At 36.4% G+C, this 16,915-nt stretch overlaps 1 protein-coding gene across 14 annotated transcripts in view; it reads left to right on the top strand.

Annotated features, from left to right (window-relative positions):
* The window catches only part of LOC131685505 (AP-1 complex subunit gamma-1-like), a 185,667-nt gene that overhangs the window by 27,518 nt on the left and 141,234 nt on the right, over window positions 1–16,915 (top strand). For 6 of the 14 annotated variants that reach the window (XM_058969284.1, XM_058969278.1, XM_058969275.1 and 3 more), the window contains exon 2: window positions 8,850–9,410. In XM_058969284.1, coding sequence (XP_058825267.1) covers window positions 9,355–9,410 — 56 coding nt within the window. In that variant the 5' untranslated portion in view covers window positions 8,850–9,354. The remainder of the gene's footprint in view (window positions 1–8,849; window positions 9,411–16,915) is intronic. The other 8 variants (XM_058969288.1, XM_058969287.1, XM_058969286.1 and 5 more) reach the window with 3 other exon arrangements.

Below are 16,915 nucleotides of genomic sequence, written 5' to 3'. Positions count from 1 at the left end.
CAACAAAAAGTTGTATTTTAGTTATACCAGCAAGTTTGTAGAACATATTAAATCAATCAATTGAGGTTCTTAGCATGAAAAAGACGAAAAACTAATTTTTGGTCATATTTACAAAAAACAGCAATTTTGCCGCAAAAATGAGGTCTGATGTCTGTAGTATCTTAAAAGAAGATATTCAAAACAGAATATTCTACAACTTTGTCGAAGACATCGACACTTTAAATTTTTTTTTGTAATATTTTTGTGCTCTGGTACTCTACTTTAGTCCAACCAAAAAATATTCTATTTAAAAAGTTGCAGGATAATATTGTGAACATAAGGATATAGGAACAAAGAAATGCTGGTTCTAAAATGACATATAAGGCCTCCAATAGGTTTTGTCCCTCCTTTTTTGGATTGGTCCCACTGTGTGACGTTACTGGGAACAAGTCTATTGTGAACCACTACCGCATCTAACAAAGCTGAGATCAAAGATGTGTTCATCAATTTGAGTTTGTCATGTATCTATTGATGCAACGGGTTGGCAAGTTCAAGGGCCCCTTACTCCAGAGAGCAAAGATTTTCAATAACGATCGCACTGGACGAAACTAAATTGTGTGCCCCTTCGAACTCGTATCGGGTGATTATTTTGCGTTCCTTCGACAAGGATCGTCTGCTGTTCCGCTAGAATAAATATTTATTATTTTATTTATTGTTTTAGTTGGGAATAGGGAAAAGCAGGGCTGTAGAGAGAGATTATGGGCCCGGGAGGCTCAACATAAGGGCCTCCTCCATCATTGTAGATTTTTCGAACTCAGAGCCTGTTAAGCTCGAAATCTATTGGAAAACCTGGTTATGTATAGTGGATAGAAACTTCTGTGGAGAACTCTAGGAGAATACTCCTAGTGCCGTTAATTCCAATGTTTTTTTTTATTTCAAAGGGTGTTGCGGTCATTTTATTTTTTTTCGTTTAAGTTCCATCGGTCTTTGTCCGCACACAGTGTCCATCACCGACGCCATAGAGGTGACTCCACAACCAGGTTCATCAACACATGGACCGGAATCAACGACTCAACTTCCCTTACGAAGGAAGACGTGATACTGAGTTTTCACCTCAGAAATTCAAAACGACCTCGGCTGGTATTGAACCCAGACCAACTGGGCTAAGGGGCGGTCATGCTTACCACTCAAGTTGTCTTTTGCCATCAAATTATGTACAGTCACCTCGTCCACTTTGTTCGCTAGCGCCAGTTTACTTATACAGTTTTGGGTCGTTTTCAGGTTCCACTTGAAAATGGACCAATATTCCACGAGATTTACTGTGTTGGGAGGGTTTATGTCCTTGGGCGCCACCTGAACCTTGTAGGCGTCATATCATTACATCTCCTTTTTCAGTAATGGCAGAATTCAAAATCCGGCCAAAATAGCGTGGAATATCGTGTTGCTTCAGGAAAGGTAGAAAACGTTTCTTCATACACTCTTTCAAGTAATTTTGCTTGTTGACGGGCTCGATCGCAACGAAAATGTCGCTTTTCAAACCACAGGTGCAGAAAGCCTGCTAAACCAGATAATTGTGAACTTCGATAAATTCAAATGCTTGAAAATATCCGCCACTTTTACTTCCGTTTGCCATTACGCTGGTGACAGTTAGATTGGTCACTTTTAATGATGTCCTTACCTTGGCGTGCAAGTAGTTCGGATTCCGGCTATATGCGAGCAAAATTTCTCTGTGTTGCTGGTCTCGTTTGGAAAACACTTTTATCAATGAAGAGCAAATGATAAAATAAAAATTGGCATCTTTCTGCAAATGAGAGCTTTTCAAATTTGTTGAGTATCCTGCAAAGAAATGCGTCAAGTTTTAGTCGACCAAATTTGGATCGTAAAACCTTTTAAATATCAAAATTTTGAGTGGCATTGAAACTAGCCGATTTATCAATATTTTCATATTTATCCTTGTGTCGGTATTGGTCGGATCTTTGTCTAATTTCACCTACGTTTCGTTAAAAAACCAACACATTCTGCCAAGTCGGTGCGCTACAACATCTCCAAATTCTAAAAATACAACATCTCATTTGTTCGATAGTGTAGCTGACTTTTTTTGGTTTCGGGAAAGCCTGATTCAAGGGATTTTTGCGAGTCGTTCATTTATATATTTGGTAAAATATTATTGTAAAACTCCTAATTAAAACCTTAAACAGATTCGGAAAATAGTAGCCAAATAGAAGTGTTATAAATCTAAAGAAACAAAAAAACATTCAATTGAGGTAGAATTTGAAGAGAGAAAAACAAAAAAGGAACACAGTCTATCTTCTGACGTCGCACAGTGGCGGCTCTTCAAACAAAAATCGGACAAAACCTTAAATGTTACCTAATTTGCCTGAAAATCACAATTTAAGCTAATTTTGAGGTGCTGAGCTCATTTTTGATGTCAAAAGTCGTAAAATATTAAATGCATTTTTCCATACAGTGTCATTGAACCTTTCTTATAACTATGATCCCGTTTTCATGATAGATTTTCCGTTACTGTTCACCAATGGCAACAATATCATAAAAAATGAAGAACACTATTTAAAAACCATTGTTAAACGTGTTGGTTTACTGTAGATTGTCTAACTATTTTCCACAAAACACCATGTGTCTCAATATCAGCAACAAAGCTTCAAAATCTCCTTAAACCTTTTTGCGCACCTAGGCGCAGAACGAGACCATGATATTCGAAAAGTAGAGGTAATTTCACATAGAATGTATACTATGTGACCGTTCCGAAATGATTCCGAAATATGTACCGAATACATTAGTGAACAAAGTATTTTTGATCTGACCACCTTAAGCATATTTAAACTAAAAAGTCATAGTTCCAAGCAAATTTACCAAATGTATTTTACTCACTAACCAAGTTCTTTAGTTCCTCTACACAATGAAACTAGTTGTGCTAAAATCGAACCAAAATCAAAAGAGCAACATGCATTTGAAGTGAACAGAGCAATGGTGGTTTCGGAAATGAAAATCATTAAAAAATCCGGACTTTGGTACGTTAAAACTCGTGTTAAAAATCGTGTTCTTATCCAATGATCATAAAATTTCGAATATACATCATTCAATATATGAGAAATTTAGGAAAAATATAATATATCAATATTTCAAAAATAAATTTCTGAGGTTTTGGCCAGCCTCCGGCCACTGTGCGTCGCACAAAGCAGAAGCAAAAAAATCGCTACGCTATAGCAGGCACCAGTGAATCAAGCTAGCTATTGTTCTATATCAGTGCACATACAAATTGTATCGTTCAGTCTACTCTCTACTTCTGCCGCAGTCAGACGTACAATCGAGCCAAATGAACAACAGGCCTCTCGATCTAGTGTGCATTGTCTCGAGAACAAAGGAAATGTCGGATTATTCTTGTCATCATGAGTAAAGTTGACGAAAAAGCTGTACTCCGACCCAACGCAGCGATCGTTGACATTAAATTTTGTTTAAAACGACCGAGTTTTAGTAAAGTGGAATTCCTTCTGGAGGTAAAAATGCAACTTATGCTTGCGGAAGTCTTGTACCTTCAGTATCATCATCTTCGCAATGTAGTGTTAATATCATTCAACATGTTAGCACAAGCCGAGCGTTTCGTTTTGAAGAACAACTTAAAACACGTGGTTTATATAGATGTAAGGTTATATGACCTATCACCTCGTACCCCTCCTGAGCCAATTGCAAAATGCATGCCGCAATACGGAGAACTAGAATCCGTTACACCTGATACTTGGAGAAACTTCTTCCCGGGTACTCCTTACGGCGTTTTTGTAGTGAGGATGCGGGTTGAAAGGCCTATACCCTCCTACTTGGCAATAAAACTCAATACTCACGGAACTACAATTATGCAAACTACGCTATGCACCCATGAGGGGCAAACTCCTACGTAATCAGACAGCTCATCATGGAGAACCTTGCGCGGAAGATGCAGAGGAAAATGCATCTCAACCGATTGCCAACTCATCTACGGCAAACCAAACTAAAACAGAGTTTTCTATACCAATGCCTGAACCACAAACGGTGGCCAAATTTGTGGCAGTTGTTCAGACCATAATGACAAGCGCAAAAGAATCATCCCCAAAAGCAACTGTAAGCAACTTCGACAACGAATGCAGTAACAATGACGACGGATTTACATTGATCAACAATAAGTGTAAGAAGTAAGGGAGAACATCTGATCCCGGACACCAAGTCAGCTTCGACCGGGACGTGAAAAACAAGAAAGAATTAAATGACCCCCCTGACGCTGTTTGCCAACAGACCTCGCGAAAAAGGTCTCCGCTCGCAATAAAAAGTTGCGCGCACGAGATCCAATTAATTAATTTTTGTTTGTATTTTTACTTTTACATGTATTGTAAACGTATAAAAGATCCACGGCTCCGTTAAGCTACCGCTATGAGCCGTGTCAAATAAACGAATTAAAAATAAAAAAATGTATCGTTGTCCCCGACTGCGGAGTGAATTGAGTTTGCCAAATGAAACAAAAGTGCCTGTACTACGGTATGACACGATATCGATCAACTTTAATAAAACTCGTGCTAGACCCACAGTTCAGGAAGTGGAACAATTAGTTAAAGTGAAAATGGAGCTTAATCTCGCTGAAGTTATGTACATTCAGCTACATCACTTAAAAAACTGTGTTTTGATCACGTTTAGAAGCTTAGCACAGGCCGAAAACTTCATTAAAAAGAACTACATGCAACACGAGGTCGAGTTTAATAATACCAGAATCAAGATCTCGGTGCATATGGAAAACGACATGGTGGACGTGCGTACCCATGATTTGGCCCCGCGCACTAAGAAAGATTACATCAATCAAATCATGTCGCAATATGGAGAAGTAGGATCTATTACGAATGACACCTGGAGAAATTTTTTTACCGGCATTCCCAACGGCGTTCGTATGGTGAGGATGCGAGTGGCCAAACCAATACCTTCTAACATGACTATCGAATGCAAATCATCGAAGGATGGCGTAACCTATAAGCAAACAACGCTAATCACATATCCCGGGCAGACCCCAACATGCCAATTCTGTAACCATACAGCCCACTACGGAAAACGACCATGACAACCGCTTTCAAACCAACAACTAGCATCGCCAATAAAGAAGCAAATACCGATGAAGACGGATATACAACAGCGACCCGTAAGAACAAGAAACAAATAAGAACCTCTGATCGTGAACAACAAGAAAGCAGTACCGCTGACGACATGGACGGGAACGATAACGCGAGAGAAGGCAGACTGAATGACCCCCAAGCCGCTTCACCGCCAAGGAAAAAGATCTTAACACGCAGCAGCAAACTGCGTCAACAAGATCTGGCAGACCGACATTCTTAGAATTATTTTTTTTACTTATTGTAAAAAAAAATTAAAAGACCCACGGCTCAGTTTTGCTAACGCATTGAGCCGTTTCAAATAAAACTTAAGATTAAAAAAAAGAACAAACCAGGAAAAAAACAAATAAATAGATAAAATGATACAAAATGAAAAAGCTAAAAAAATGGCATACAAAATAATGGAAAAAGATTAATAATATGCAAATAGTCCCAAATCAATATCCAAAATGAAAAAAAAAAATCAAAGCTGAGAAAGAAAATGGACAAATTAAAACAATGGAAAACTCAAAATTTGAAAGTATGTAAACAATTTGAAAAAAAATGGCGAAATAAAACAGATTGAACAATTGAAACAATCAAAATAAGCGAAGGAAATGAAAAAGGAAATTAGACAAAAATTGAAGAAATAGAAAAATATTGCAAAATGGTTAAAATAACGAAAAACGGTTGAACAACAAAATGAAAAAAAAATATTATGAGCATTGACAACAGGAAGAAAAATGAAAAAACAAAAATTATGAAAACGAGACTGCAAAAAAGTAAACGAATATAGAAATGAACGAAATGGATCCACTGAGCAAGACGTAAAAATAACAATAATGTTCAACATGTTTGAAATATAAAAATTAGTAACGAAATAAAAAAACATGAACGCAGGAAAAAAACAAAATAGGCGAAATGAAACATAACAACGATGGAATAAGTACATAAAAATAAAATAGCTATGGAAAATCAAAAAGTGTCTTAGTTATTATTTTTAAATGAACTTATTTAGAATTGAATAAGTGTAAGGGAATAATAGAAATAGAAAGAAATGAGAACAATTGGATGGAATAGCGTAAAGAAAAATTAGAAAACAGGAACAAGTGGAAATAACCCAAAAACATACAAAAGTGAAGTCATAGAAAACATGTAAAATCAAAATGGTTAAAATGGGTAAAAAAGAAAATGCTAGAAGAAATGGAAAAAATAAGAATATTGTCTTACAGAAAAATAAGCATAAAATTAAAAAACAAATGCGTTAGTTAATAAAAAAATCTATATAAAGCAAAAGTGGAAAAAATATAAAATTTGATGAAATAGAAAACAGAAAACATTCAAAAAACGCAAAAAGATCAAAATAAAATAATGCAAAAAATGTTCAAATGAAAATATTACCAAAATAAAAAATATGGAATTCAATGCTGTTTAAATGAGCAAAATGTTAAATGTAATTGAACATAAAATAAAGATAAATAGGAAAATATTGAAAAAATCCATAAACAAGAAAAGCATAAATTTCAAAACTGATAAATGAAGAACAGAAAAATTCACAAAATGAAAAAAGTAAAGCGAAAAAAATGCAAAATAGTTATTTTAAGCTAATGAAAGAGAACTAAAATGAAGATATGGAAAAAGGGCGGATAGAGAAATACTAAAAATATATAGAAAAGGTGAAATAATAGGAAACAAAAGTTTAATGAAATAAACTAAATAAATTTAAAGGAAACAATTAAACAAACGCATGAAAAAGAAACAAATAAAACTCAACATAAAACGAAAGATATAAAAAACATGAAAAGATGAAAATAATTGAGAAAATGGAACAAACATAAGTTTTAAAAAGAAGCAAAAATGGTAAAAATAATTAATTATAGAAAATAGAAAGAATGAAAAACCTGGACGAAATAAAGATACCAAAAAAGCAAATATGAAACAAAGGAAAGACAAAACGCTCGAAACAATAGAAACTCTATATTATATGAAGAATAAAGAATTTCTCCAACGAAATGCCAAAAAAAAATGGAAAAATTCATTTGAATTTAGAAAGGTAAAGATGAAAAGAAACTTTCGGGTTCTCGTATTTAAATAATATTTTCCAAGTGAACATGAAAAAATACTATGAATCGTTTAAATCGTGGATTTTCACGTATTTCTTGTTTTATGGTGTTACTCAGAATTCGTTTCTCAAGTCCTATTTGACCAATTGAGCGCTCTTAACGAAAATTTCTGAGTTTTCATCTTTCTTCTAATTAATAGATTCTTTTGTGATTCATTTAGCAGTTACGACGGATTGAAATAAATAGAAATAGAAGTCATAAATCGTCCTGAAAAGATGGGAAATCGCAATTGGACTAATGATTTTATTTTAACCGTGTAGCCTAACAAAAAAACGCTGCTTTTTTAAACCTATCCGTAGATTTCAAAGTTTTGAATTATTTAGTAGAATACGAATCAAAATCAATTTCAAGAACCCGTAGTCGGTCAAAATATTGCAGTATGAAATTGAAAATAAATTTTAGTCTTTTAGTAAATAAGTTACAAAAAAGGTCCTGTTCTTTTTGCCTTCTGCGCGTTGAAATCGTTTTTGAGTTCTAATGTTCAAAGTTTTCTTTTGATCAGTGTTTCGTGCAGTAAAAATTTTATAATATAATTTACGATTAACTTTATGATATAAATTGGAGAAAACTAATACCAATATTAAAACTCTAATTGAATTTATAAATTTATTGTTACTGAAATAGTATTTAACAGAATCATTCCTTCTGTTCAAAGTCCGGGCCCCCTCTACAGCTCCGGGCCCGGGGGAAACACCCCGTCCCCCCTCCCCTCTCGGCGGCCCTTCTGGAGCTAGTTTTCATTCATACCCTCATATAAAATATATGACTATAAATATTTTGTTTCACTGAATATGAATACAAAACTGCAAATGATTACTAATTTATTTTATATAATATTCATCAAATAAGATTTTTTTATAACATGGATTGAACATTAGTTTCAGCTGGAAATAAATAATTAAATAATTTTGGTCAGGTTTATTCACCAAACACTTCTAACAATTCTTGGAACTTTGATAAAAATGGCTTTTTTTATTTTAAAAGATGGCCACTCTCGAGGCTTTATCAGTTGAACCTTAATAAAATTACATTAGAAGTATTTTTTATCTTCATGCTGCAGGTTCACAAAACCTTCTAAATTTGGCCTGTGTTAAGCCAAAGAGGATCAAGAAGCGCCTAAAAATCGCTATCGCATCCAATGTAGCTCTAGAAACACCTACATCAATTTATTTCTGAGAACTTCGATAGTAATAGAAAGCAAATTAGTACCCTTAAACTTTCTTTGATAATGGTAAATTATCGAAAAATGAAGTTTACGATTGAAAATACCAGGAAAAAATTATGGTGCACAGTTCGGTTTGGCCTAACGCTGGTCATTTAACTTATAGTAGTTGAAATATAATTTAGATTTAAAAAAACTTCCCCAAGTCCCCAAGCCAAATTTCTGTTTACGCTACTGTATAGATGTAGCCTGACAAACTGAAACCCATTGAGAACTATCAATTCCACTCGAACAGCCACCGTATCCCGGTGATAAAATAAATGCTCCATAAACGATGAAATAGAATTGAAATTGTCGAACTCGGTGCGGATCGTCGCCCTAAGTTCCCCCGCATTGATACGCAAAAATAAACACCAATAGCTTTTATCAGTAGCGTACGATTCATTTCCCAACTTCTCACAGTTCCGCCAAAATCGATTCGTTTTTGCGACCTCCAGCGATACCGAGCAATAAATACCTACCAGTGGAGCACATTCTAGCAATCGATCCTCGCGCTCTGCCAACCTTCCAGAGAGGTTGAATCATGAGGAAACAAGTGTAATATTATGCATGCGGGGGCGAGCAAATAGTGAACACAAGTGTTAAAGGTAGAGACAGCAGCAGCAGAGTGAGTGCTACAGAGCGAGAGAGAGAAAGAAAACAACAAAATTAATTAAAAAAAAAGTCACTTCGCCGGGACCGGCCCAGGCGCACGAAAGCTAACCCATTTCACAAAAGTTCCACATCGAAACGAGCCCATTTCGTCACGGGCTGCCTGTGCGGCTCGTCTGAAAGCGGGGTCTTTCCGGAGCGAGCTGCCGCCGTCACCTGTGTCGTGGCGTCGCTGCCACCTGTAGTGTCGCGGTGCGGTGCGGTTAAACAAGGAAGTGAGGAATCGCGTTAGCAGTGAAATCTCCGCAGAACCATAATGTATCCGTATTACGAGACGGAGTGGAGCATTCTGCCCCCGGAGCATAATCGAAGGTAATGTATATGCATAATTCTTCTTCAGTTCAGTTCGAATTTGATACACCCTAAGCAAGAGTGGCAGAAACCACTTCGAATCAAATTATGTATATTTCGACTGTTCGCTCGGAATCGTGTGAGTTAGGCTAGGTTACTTTTGAGCACGTAATATTCCATACTGCATGCTATAGAGGCTGTATAGCGGTGGGGAAAGTGGTCGTTAGTACCAGCACCAAGCAGGGCTCCAGCGACTTGGCACACGTTCTGAGTTAGGAATGAGTGTGCTTTGCCTTGCGGCAGCGGGAACTTCACCTGAACGGTAAATGGATGTGGTAATGTTGGTTCAAATGTGGACTAAGATAAGAAGCAGCCCGTTATCGGTGCGATAAGAGCTGTGTACATATACGCACACATGGTAATGGAAGCAAGGTTGAGATGCAATTATGGAACAACTGTAGTGATTCTCGCTTATTTGCGGATATTAAAATTGTGATTAATTTCGACTTGGGATATTTTTTCCATCTAAACTACATACAATTATTATTTTCTGTGTTACTCACTCCCATTTCACTGTACTGATATAAACATGTCCCCATAATCCGCAAAAAAAACAATAACGAAATTACAATCGACACCGACCCAATTCGCTGTTCTGTCTTTGATCAGCTTATGAGGATGAACCAATCGAAAAAGTTTCGATGGTTTGTCGAACTCGTTAGTATTTCCCTGGGGATACGAAAGAATAGCCCGTCGCCAGTACTATTTCAGCTCAAATCTCACCCAATAAACAACGTATTAACTCGTGTTTGACTTCCTCGGCAAAAACTGCGTGCCTCTATATCAATTTCAAAAGGCCAATTTGTTCCCCATCAGCCGCGATTCCCCAGAGGGGTGTCGTGAAATTCTCATGTATTTAGCTATTATTTCATACCACCCACCGAGTCTTCTTCGCTTCGGCGACAAATGCTCTCCGTGGAACGTAGTAACGTGGTGGGTTTTCTCGAGTGCACAACGGAAGAAAGGGGTTGATTCATGACAAAAAAGTTTTTGTGCATGGTTCAGCTGATATGCTTTACTATATTGGTCGATATTTTTCGTATTTGTGGTAATCCTGCGCTATTATTTTCGGTTATATTGTGGCAAACTGTCATGTACATCTTTTTAAAAATCTTATGAAGTTCAACTTTCAGGATACCAAAGGGATTCAAAAAAGTGGGATTGACTTTTATCTCAAATGTTACTTTATTGATTTTGAATCTTCTTCAACCCTGGAACAGTATATCTTGTGTGAATAAATCAAACTAAAAATAGGATAATAGAGTTGTGTATCGCAAGTTATAGTAAAAAGTTCAAAAGAATGTTAGCGGAAAAAAATTGGGAATGCTTGCTCTGACTTGCTGTTTGCTAGTCGATTTCGAATCTCTGTTCACTATTAGAGATGTAAACGGTACGGATTACAGATTTTTGTAGAAAATATAGATTGGCACAGATTTTTTTCCACATGACAGCAGCGTAGAATAATTTAACACTGCGATGTACCCCAATAAACATTACTCAAGGCTGCAAATGAAATGGCGGCGAGAACCTGATCTGGGGCTGATATTGATAATACCTGTGTCAAATTTCGCGCTAAACCGTATTCAGAGTTGGCGGCACCCTCTCAGGTTTTAATGAAACTTTCTGTATATGAAGACTTTGTAACAAAATGCCACTCTGCATACTTTGTTTTCCAAAAATTATCTGGACTGTCTTTTGAAAAGGGTCAAACTATACCAATTTTTTTTCAAATGGCTATAATCTGAAAATGACAAATCCTACAAAAAATATTGTAGGAGTCATTTTCACAAAATTAGTCAAATTTTTTAATAAAAATATTGAAAAAATTCTTCATAAACTCCTACACTAAAAAAAATCGATTTTAAAAATTTAAAATCGATTTACAAAAAAAACATTTTTTATTTGGATGAAATTTTGTTCCAAGATAGGTAATTATGTTCCCTACCCACCGTCAATTTTCAAATTGGGCACTTTCAAACAAAAACGGTTATTTAAAAAAACTTTTCCTAGTTCAAACTAAATTTTTTTCAGTGTACAGGCCAGATTCGATTATCCGTAGGGTGAAGAAAAATTTCGCTTCGGATAATCGAATTAAAACAAATGTTTTTTTCTTCTTCGTGAAATATATTTGTTATATGTTGAAAAACAGTATCTAAGGTACAAGCATCAATGTTTGACTTATGGTACATGCATTAATGTTCGACTTATGGACGAATATCGATCACTCTATATTCTATAAAGTGAAAGTAAGACATGTAATAAGTTATTTAGCTAACTTGTTTTATTTTAAAGTATTGTGTTCGATTAATTTGGATTAATATACTTATGTTCAGTCTAATAATCAAGACACATAAAGCTAAATTCTCTGCGTGAAACTTCAGTCAACCTAATACTGGTTTTGGTAAATTCAAACAGAAATAGCCACTGAGTTTGAGATTACGCACCACTAGTTTGTATACGACAACAAAACTTTGGGAATCTTCTAAGAGAAGCAACACGCTAGATTCCACTAAGAAGCCCAAAAAATTGTTTCAAAACCATCCAACACAAGTCCAGTAATGGACGCATGCTGAACGGTCTGCTGAGCGTCGCCCAACGTAGGTCCAACAAAGAACCAGCATTGGACAAATTCGAAATATGGATTTCTAAGGGGGATAAATTTTGCACACATTACAAGTATTAAAAATGCACAACTTTTTATGCGCACGACACCAAGAAGCGTGCGTTGTTCAATCAGCAGCAGTATTGGCGCATTTACCCAAAAGTCCATGCGGCCTTTCGTAATCGAAAGGAACGGCCGCGCTTCATAAAACACCGCGCTGAGTCATTCTGTTAATGTTGCAAATTTGCATAACGAAGGGCTGAATGAGTAAACAGGTTGTTACAAAAGTCAGCCCTGCTGTTGGCGGTAATTGTTCGGAGTTCGTTTAGCAGTACAACTCGCTAGTTGCGGTATTATCTGCTCGAAGCTGAAACACAAATTTTTATTTCATTTCCAATTGCTCTTCCTATCTTATGCTACTTACAATTTAGTATCCGAAATACCACGGACCGCGAACAGAAACTTTTCCTTCACCTCAATTAATCCAATCTGTCCGATCTATACTCTACACCACGATCTTCTCTGCTTCACTTCCTATAATTCTACAAATTATATTTTTTATCTTTACGCCTTAAAACTTTTCTTCATTCGCCGTATATTTTCTATTTCATCACTCTGACACTTCACTTTGTTTTGGTCATTTCCTCGTCTACACTCTCTCTCACCATAACCCATTTTAGGGTAAATTCAAATGTGGGCTGACTTGCCGCACCACGCAACGGGGGGTTTCTGGGAACTTTACACTCAACACCTGCGTTATGCAACGTTTTATGCAAGATGAGTATACCAGATGCAAGTGGTGCCAAATTAATCACGTTTAGTAAAATTCAAAAATTCTTGTTAGATTACAGAATTGATAAAATTGGTTTAATGAGCTGTACTTATCAATCAAAATCTGTTTTAAAAATTGTCCTTGCGTTTAAACCAAAATGGGAGGCTTATTACTATTGCAAATAGCAAATACAAGTACTAGTTACCCAAAAAACTTGTTGGCAACCTTAGAACGTCGTTTGGTAAACAGTTGGTGCGGTGTGTACGTTTCGGTGAATGTCTAGCTCTAAATATGCTTGTTCAAAGGCATTAAGTGATACAGTTTGTTATACATCGTCGCACAGTAAGCTTTTTTCTCTTGTTTGCTTGGTGGAAACCTCATCCAGGATCTTCATTTGGCCATTGCTCGGTGTTCTACCGAGTCGCTTAAAGGCTGTTCAGTGCATCTACTTTGTAAAGAATTATTAGCGCTGTTCTTTTCAGAGCGGTGCAAAGTACTGACTACAGAGAAGTGTTTATCCGCTACCAAATTTTTCTACAACAGATTTTGTCAGCTTTTTGACCCGATTTTGTCAGCTACATTTAAGAAAAAATCTTCTTGGAATTAAAGCGAAAGCCTTTGCATAAGTGTGTTAAGAATTCAAAATGTCGATGTGCTTAAAGTATTTAAAGTTTCGATTGTTTTTCAAACTGATGCGATAATAGACTGATTCCGAAGAGTATTCTAGGGTTTTATTTCATACCTTCGATAGTCTCAAACAATCTGAAACCAATATGTTCAGATTTCGTCAGTCATAAATACAAAATGGGGCTGACAAAATCGGTCATTGTATTCATTCTAAAAATTACAGAGAAAATCACAGGCATCTACAGGAAAATGAAGTTTGTAGTCAATCGATTAGGTGCATCAAATTTTACAGCTTTCCGCATTGAGTTGAAATATATGTTGATTAAATGAAATCTCTTTATTTTCCCAAATTAATGTAATTTTCAAGAGTTTAAAATTTTGTGCTTCCAGGAAATGTAGCTGATATCAATTTCAATCGATTTTTGTATTTAAATATTGGGATAGAAAAAAGTTTTTTTTAAATGCGAAATTTCTGTATTTCCACATATTTTTGTGAATATTTTGTGAGAACATAAAATTCTGGTTTTAAAAAAAAACTGTAGCTAGTATCAATTGTAATTGATTGGTGTGCGAAAATATGTGACTCATCGCATCGAATTCAAAATTATATGCTACAATTAAGTAAAATTTCTGCACTTCTATGAAGTTTTCATATTTTTTTTAGAAAATATTTATTCTTTCAGAAACTGCAGTTGGTATCAATTACAATCATAGATGTGTAATGTAGCTTTAGAAAAAATAATATGCGGATAATTGAAACAATTTCTTCGGACTACGGATAATCGAGTTACGGATAATCGAATCTACGGATAATCGAGACTACGGATAATCGAATATGTCCTGTATTTTTATCGAAAACTAAACCAATGAAAGTCACAATCATCTCAGAAATCAATTTCTCAACTGCTAGCTGCCTGATACAAGCAAAAAGCAACATTTCTAAAATTTGTTTTATGTCTGATGGAGCAACAGCACAATATAAATCTAAGAAAAACTTCGCAAGCTTGTGCAGATTTCAGTCAAAGGGCGAATTTAGCGCAGAAATGCATTTTTTTTGCAACATCCAAGAAAAAGAACCCTGTGATGTTATTGGTGGCACTCTGAAGCGAATGGAAAAAAGAGTCAGTCATGCTCGCGACTATGAAAATACCATAACAAATTCCCGAGAGTTATATAACTAGACAGTTGAACAAACTGATAAAAGTAACACAAAATTAAATTTTTGCTACATATTCACTGAACAGTACAACAAAATGTCAGAAGAACTCGGAGAACTATATAATAACGCCAAAACAATATCTGGCACTCAGAAATTCCACAGTTTTGTGCCTATTCCTGGTGGCAAAGTTGGGGCGAAAACGTATTCTAATTCAGAAGATGAACCAAAAATACGGAATTTCGCACGAATTTCGCATGGAATTTCACACGGAATTTCGCATGAATTTCGCATGAAATTTCACATGGAATTTCGCACGGAATTTCGCGAGGAATTTCGCACGAAATTTTGCACGAAATTTCGCACGGCACTTAAAACTGAATTTCGTACGGAATTTCACACGGAATTTCGCACGAATTTCGCATGAAATTTCACATGGAATTTCGCACGGACTTTCACACGGAATTTCACACGAATTGGCATGAAATTTCACATGGAATTTCGCGCAAAAGTTCACATGGAATTTCGTAAAAAATATCGAACGTAATTTATCACGGAATTTCGCGCGGAATTTCGCACGGAATTTCGCAAGGAGTTTTACACGGAATTTCGCACGGAATTTCACACGGAATTTCGCGCGGAATTTCACATGGAATTTCGCGTGGAATTTCGCACGAAACTTTGCACGAATTTCGCAAGGAATTTCACACGGAATTTCGCACTGAATTTCGCGTGGAATTTCGCGTAGAATTTCGCAGGAAATTTCACGCGGAATTTCGCACAAAATGTCGAACGTAATTTCTCACGGAATTGCGAACAGAATTTCTCACGGGATTTCGAACGGTATTTCTCACGGAATTTCGCACGGAAATTCGCACGGAATTTCGCACGGAATTTTGCACGTAATGTCGAACAAATTTCGCGCGGGATTTCGCACGGAATTTCACACGGAGTTTTGTGCGGAATTTCACACGGAATGTCGCACGAATATCGAATGGAATTTCACATGGAATTTCGCACGAAATTTCACATGGAATTTCGCACATAATTTCGCACGGAATTTCGCACGAAATGTCGCACGAAATCCAATCCAAAATTTTAGTCTGTTGAAGTGAAGGATCTTTTCAGCAATCAACTACTTCCACAGGTCTGTACACTTCAGACGGCGCCATCAATCTTCACTGCCCTAGCAGGTATATAGACGCGATAATCCCGCGTGAAATGCTCGCAGTAAGCGATCTGATTTATCTGATCGACGTCATGCACAAATAAAGTATCTCAAATCCCAAGAAATTTTCAATGAATCGACAGAGTTCTTTTTCAGTTGGGTCTGCGGGATATTTTTTTATTTGCGAAATCCTCAGGGATTACCATGTTAATATCACGTAGTTTCTCACCCTTGGCCATTTAAGCACAGACTAACAGACATAACACTATGAGGGAATTCCCTCAAAAAACATCGATCCGAAAATTTTCCCAGAACACTAGCTCCACCTTTTATTCACAGTCCCAATCACTCATTTACTGGTGGGTTACCCCTCAGGTTTGGGAACAATTTTTCACTAGTGGTCTATCCCCCATATGCTTGTTCATATGTCAGTGGCGCCATAATTTCAAATGTGGCCACAGTCCCAACTACAAATATATTTAAAATGACCGTTAAAGCGGGCGAAGCTTTGTTTTTGAGTGTTATGTCTGTTAGTCTGTGATTTAAGTACGGGGGTAGCATGTTGTTCAAAAGAAAAAAAAATGCAAATTCATAAGAAGTATACAAAAAACGTGTGGAAATATCAACCCATCTTCCCTAACAACGATTTGTCTGTTCATGCGGGAGCAATAGACTCGATCCACAACTCGGACAAACAAAGCGTACACTTCGATTTGAACTGCAATTCAACTAAATACCGCAGCAAAAAATACGATGTGCTCCGGTGAAGGCTCGGACACGAACGATAATCTAACCATGAATCACGTCAATATATTGAATATTTTACAATAACGTCACCAAGTTTATAGAAATATTGATTGGAGAAGACTCTTGGATAGATGTGTTCGTTCTGCTATCGAGCCTCTACCATACTATTTTTCAAAAGCCGCTGGGAATGCGTGATCCAGATCCTGTCCATTACATTCGCGTTATTATCGGGCTATATAGCTAGCCCCTAAAAGTTTCCTGAAAAACGAAAATCTTGTTTGAGAATCGAAAAACTTCTATAAAGTTATTAGATTTCCTTGAAATAGTAGAACTTTTCTGGAACTTGTGAGATTTGACGTTCCTAAAACTTGAAAAACTTATCGTTTAACATTCC

This window comes from Topomyia yanbarensis, chromosome 2 (assembly GCF_030247195.1).
Source record: "Topomyia yanbarensis strain Yona2022 chromosome 2, ASM3024719v1, whole genome shotgun sequence".
NCBI classification, from domain to species: Eukaryota; Metazoa; Arthropoda; class Insecta; order Diptera; family Culicidae; genus Topomyia; species Topomyia yanbarensis.
This window is presented reverse-complemented; position numbering and strand designations above follow the sequence as displayed.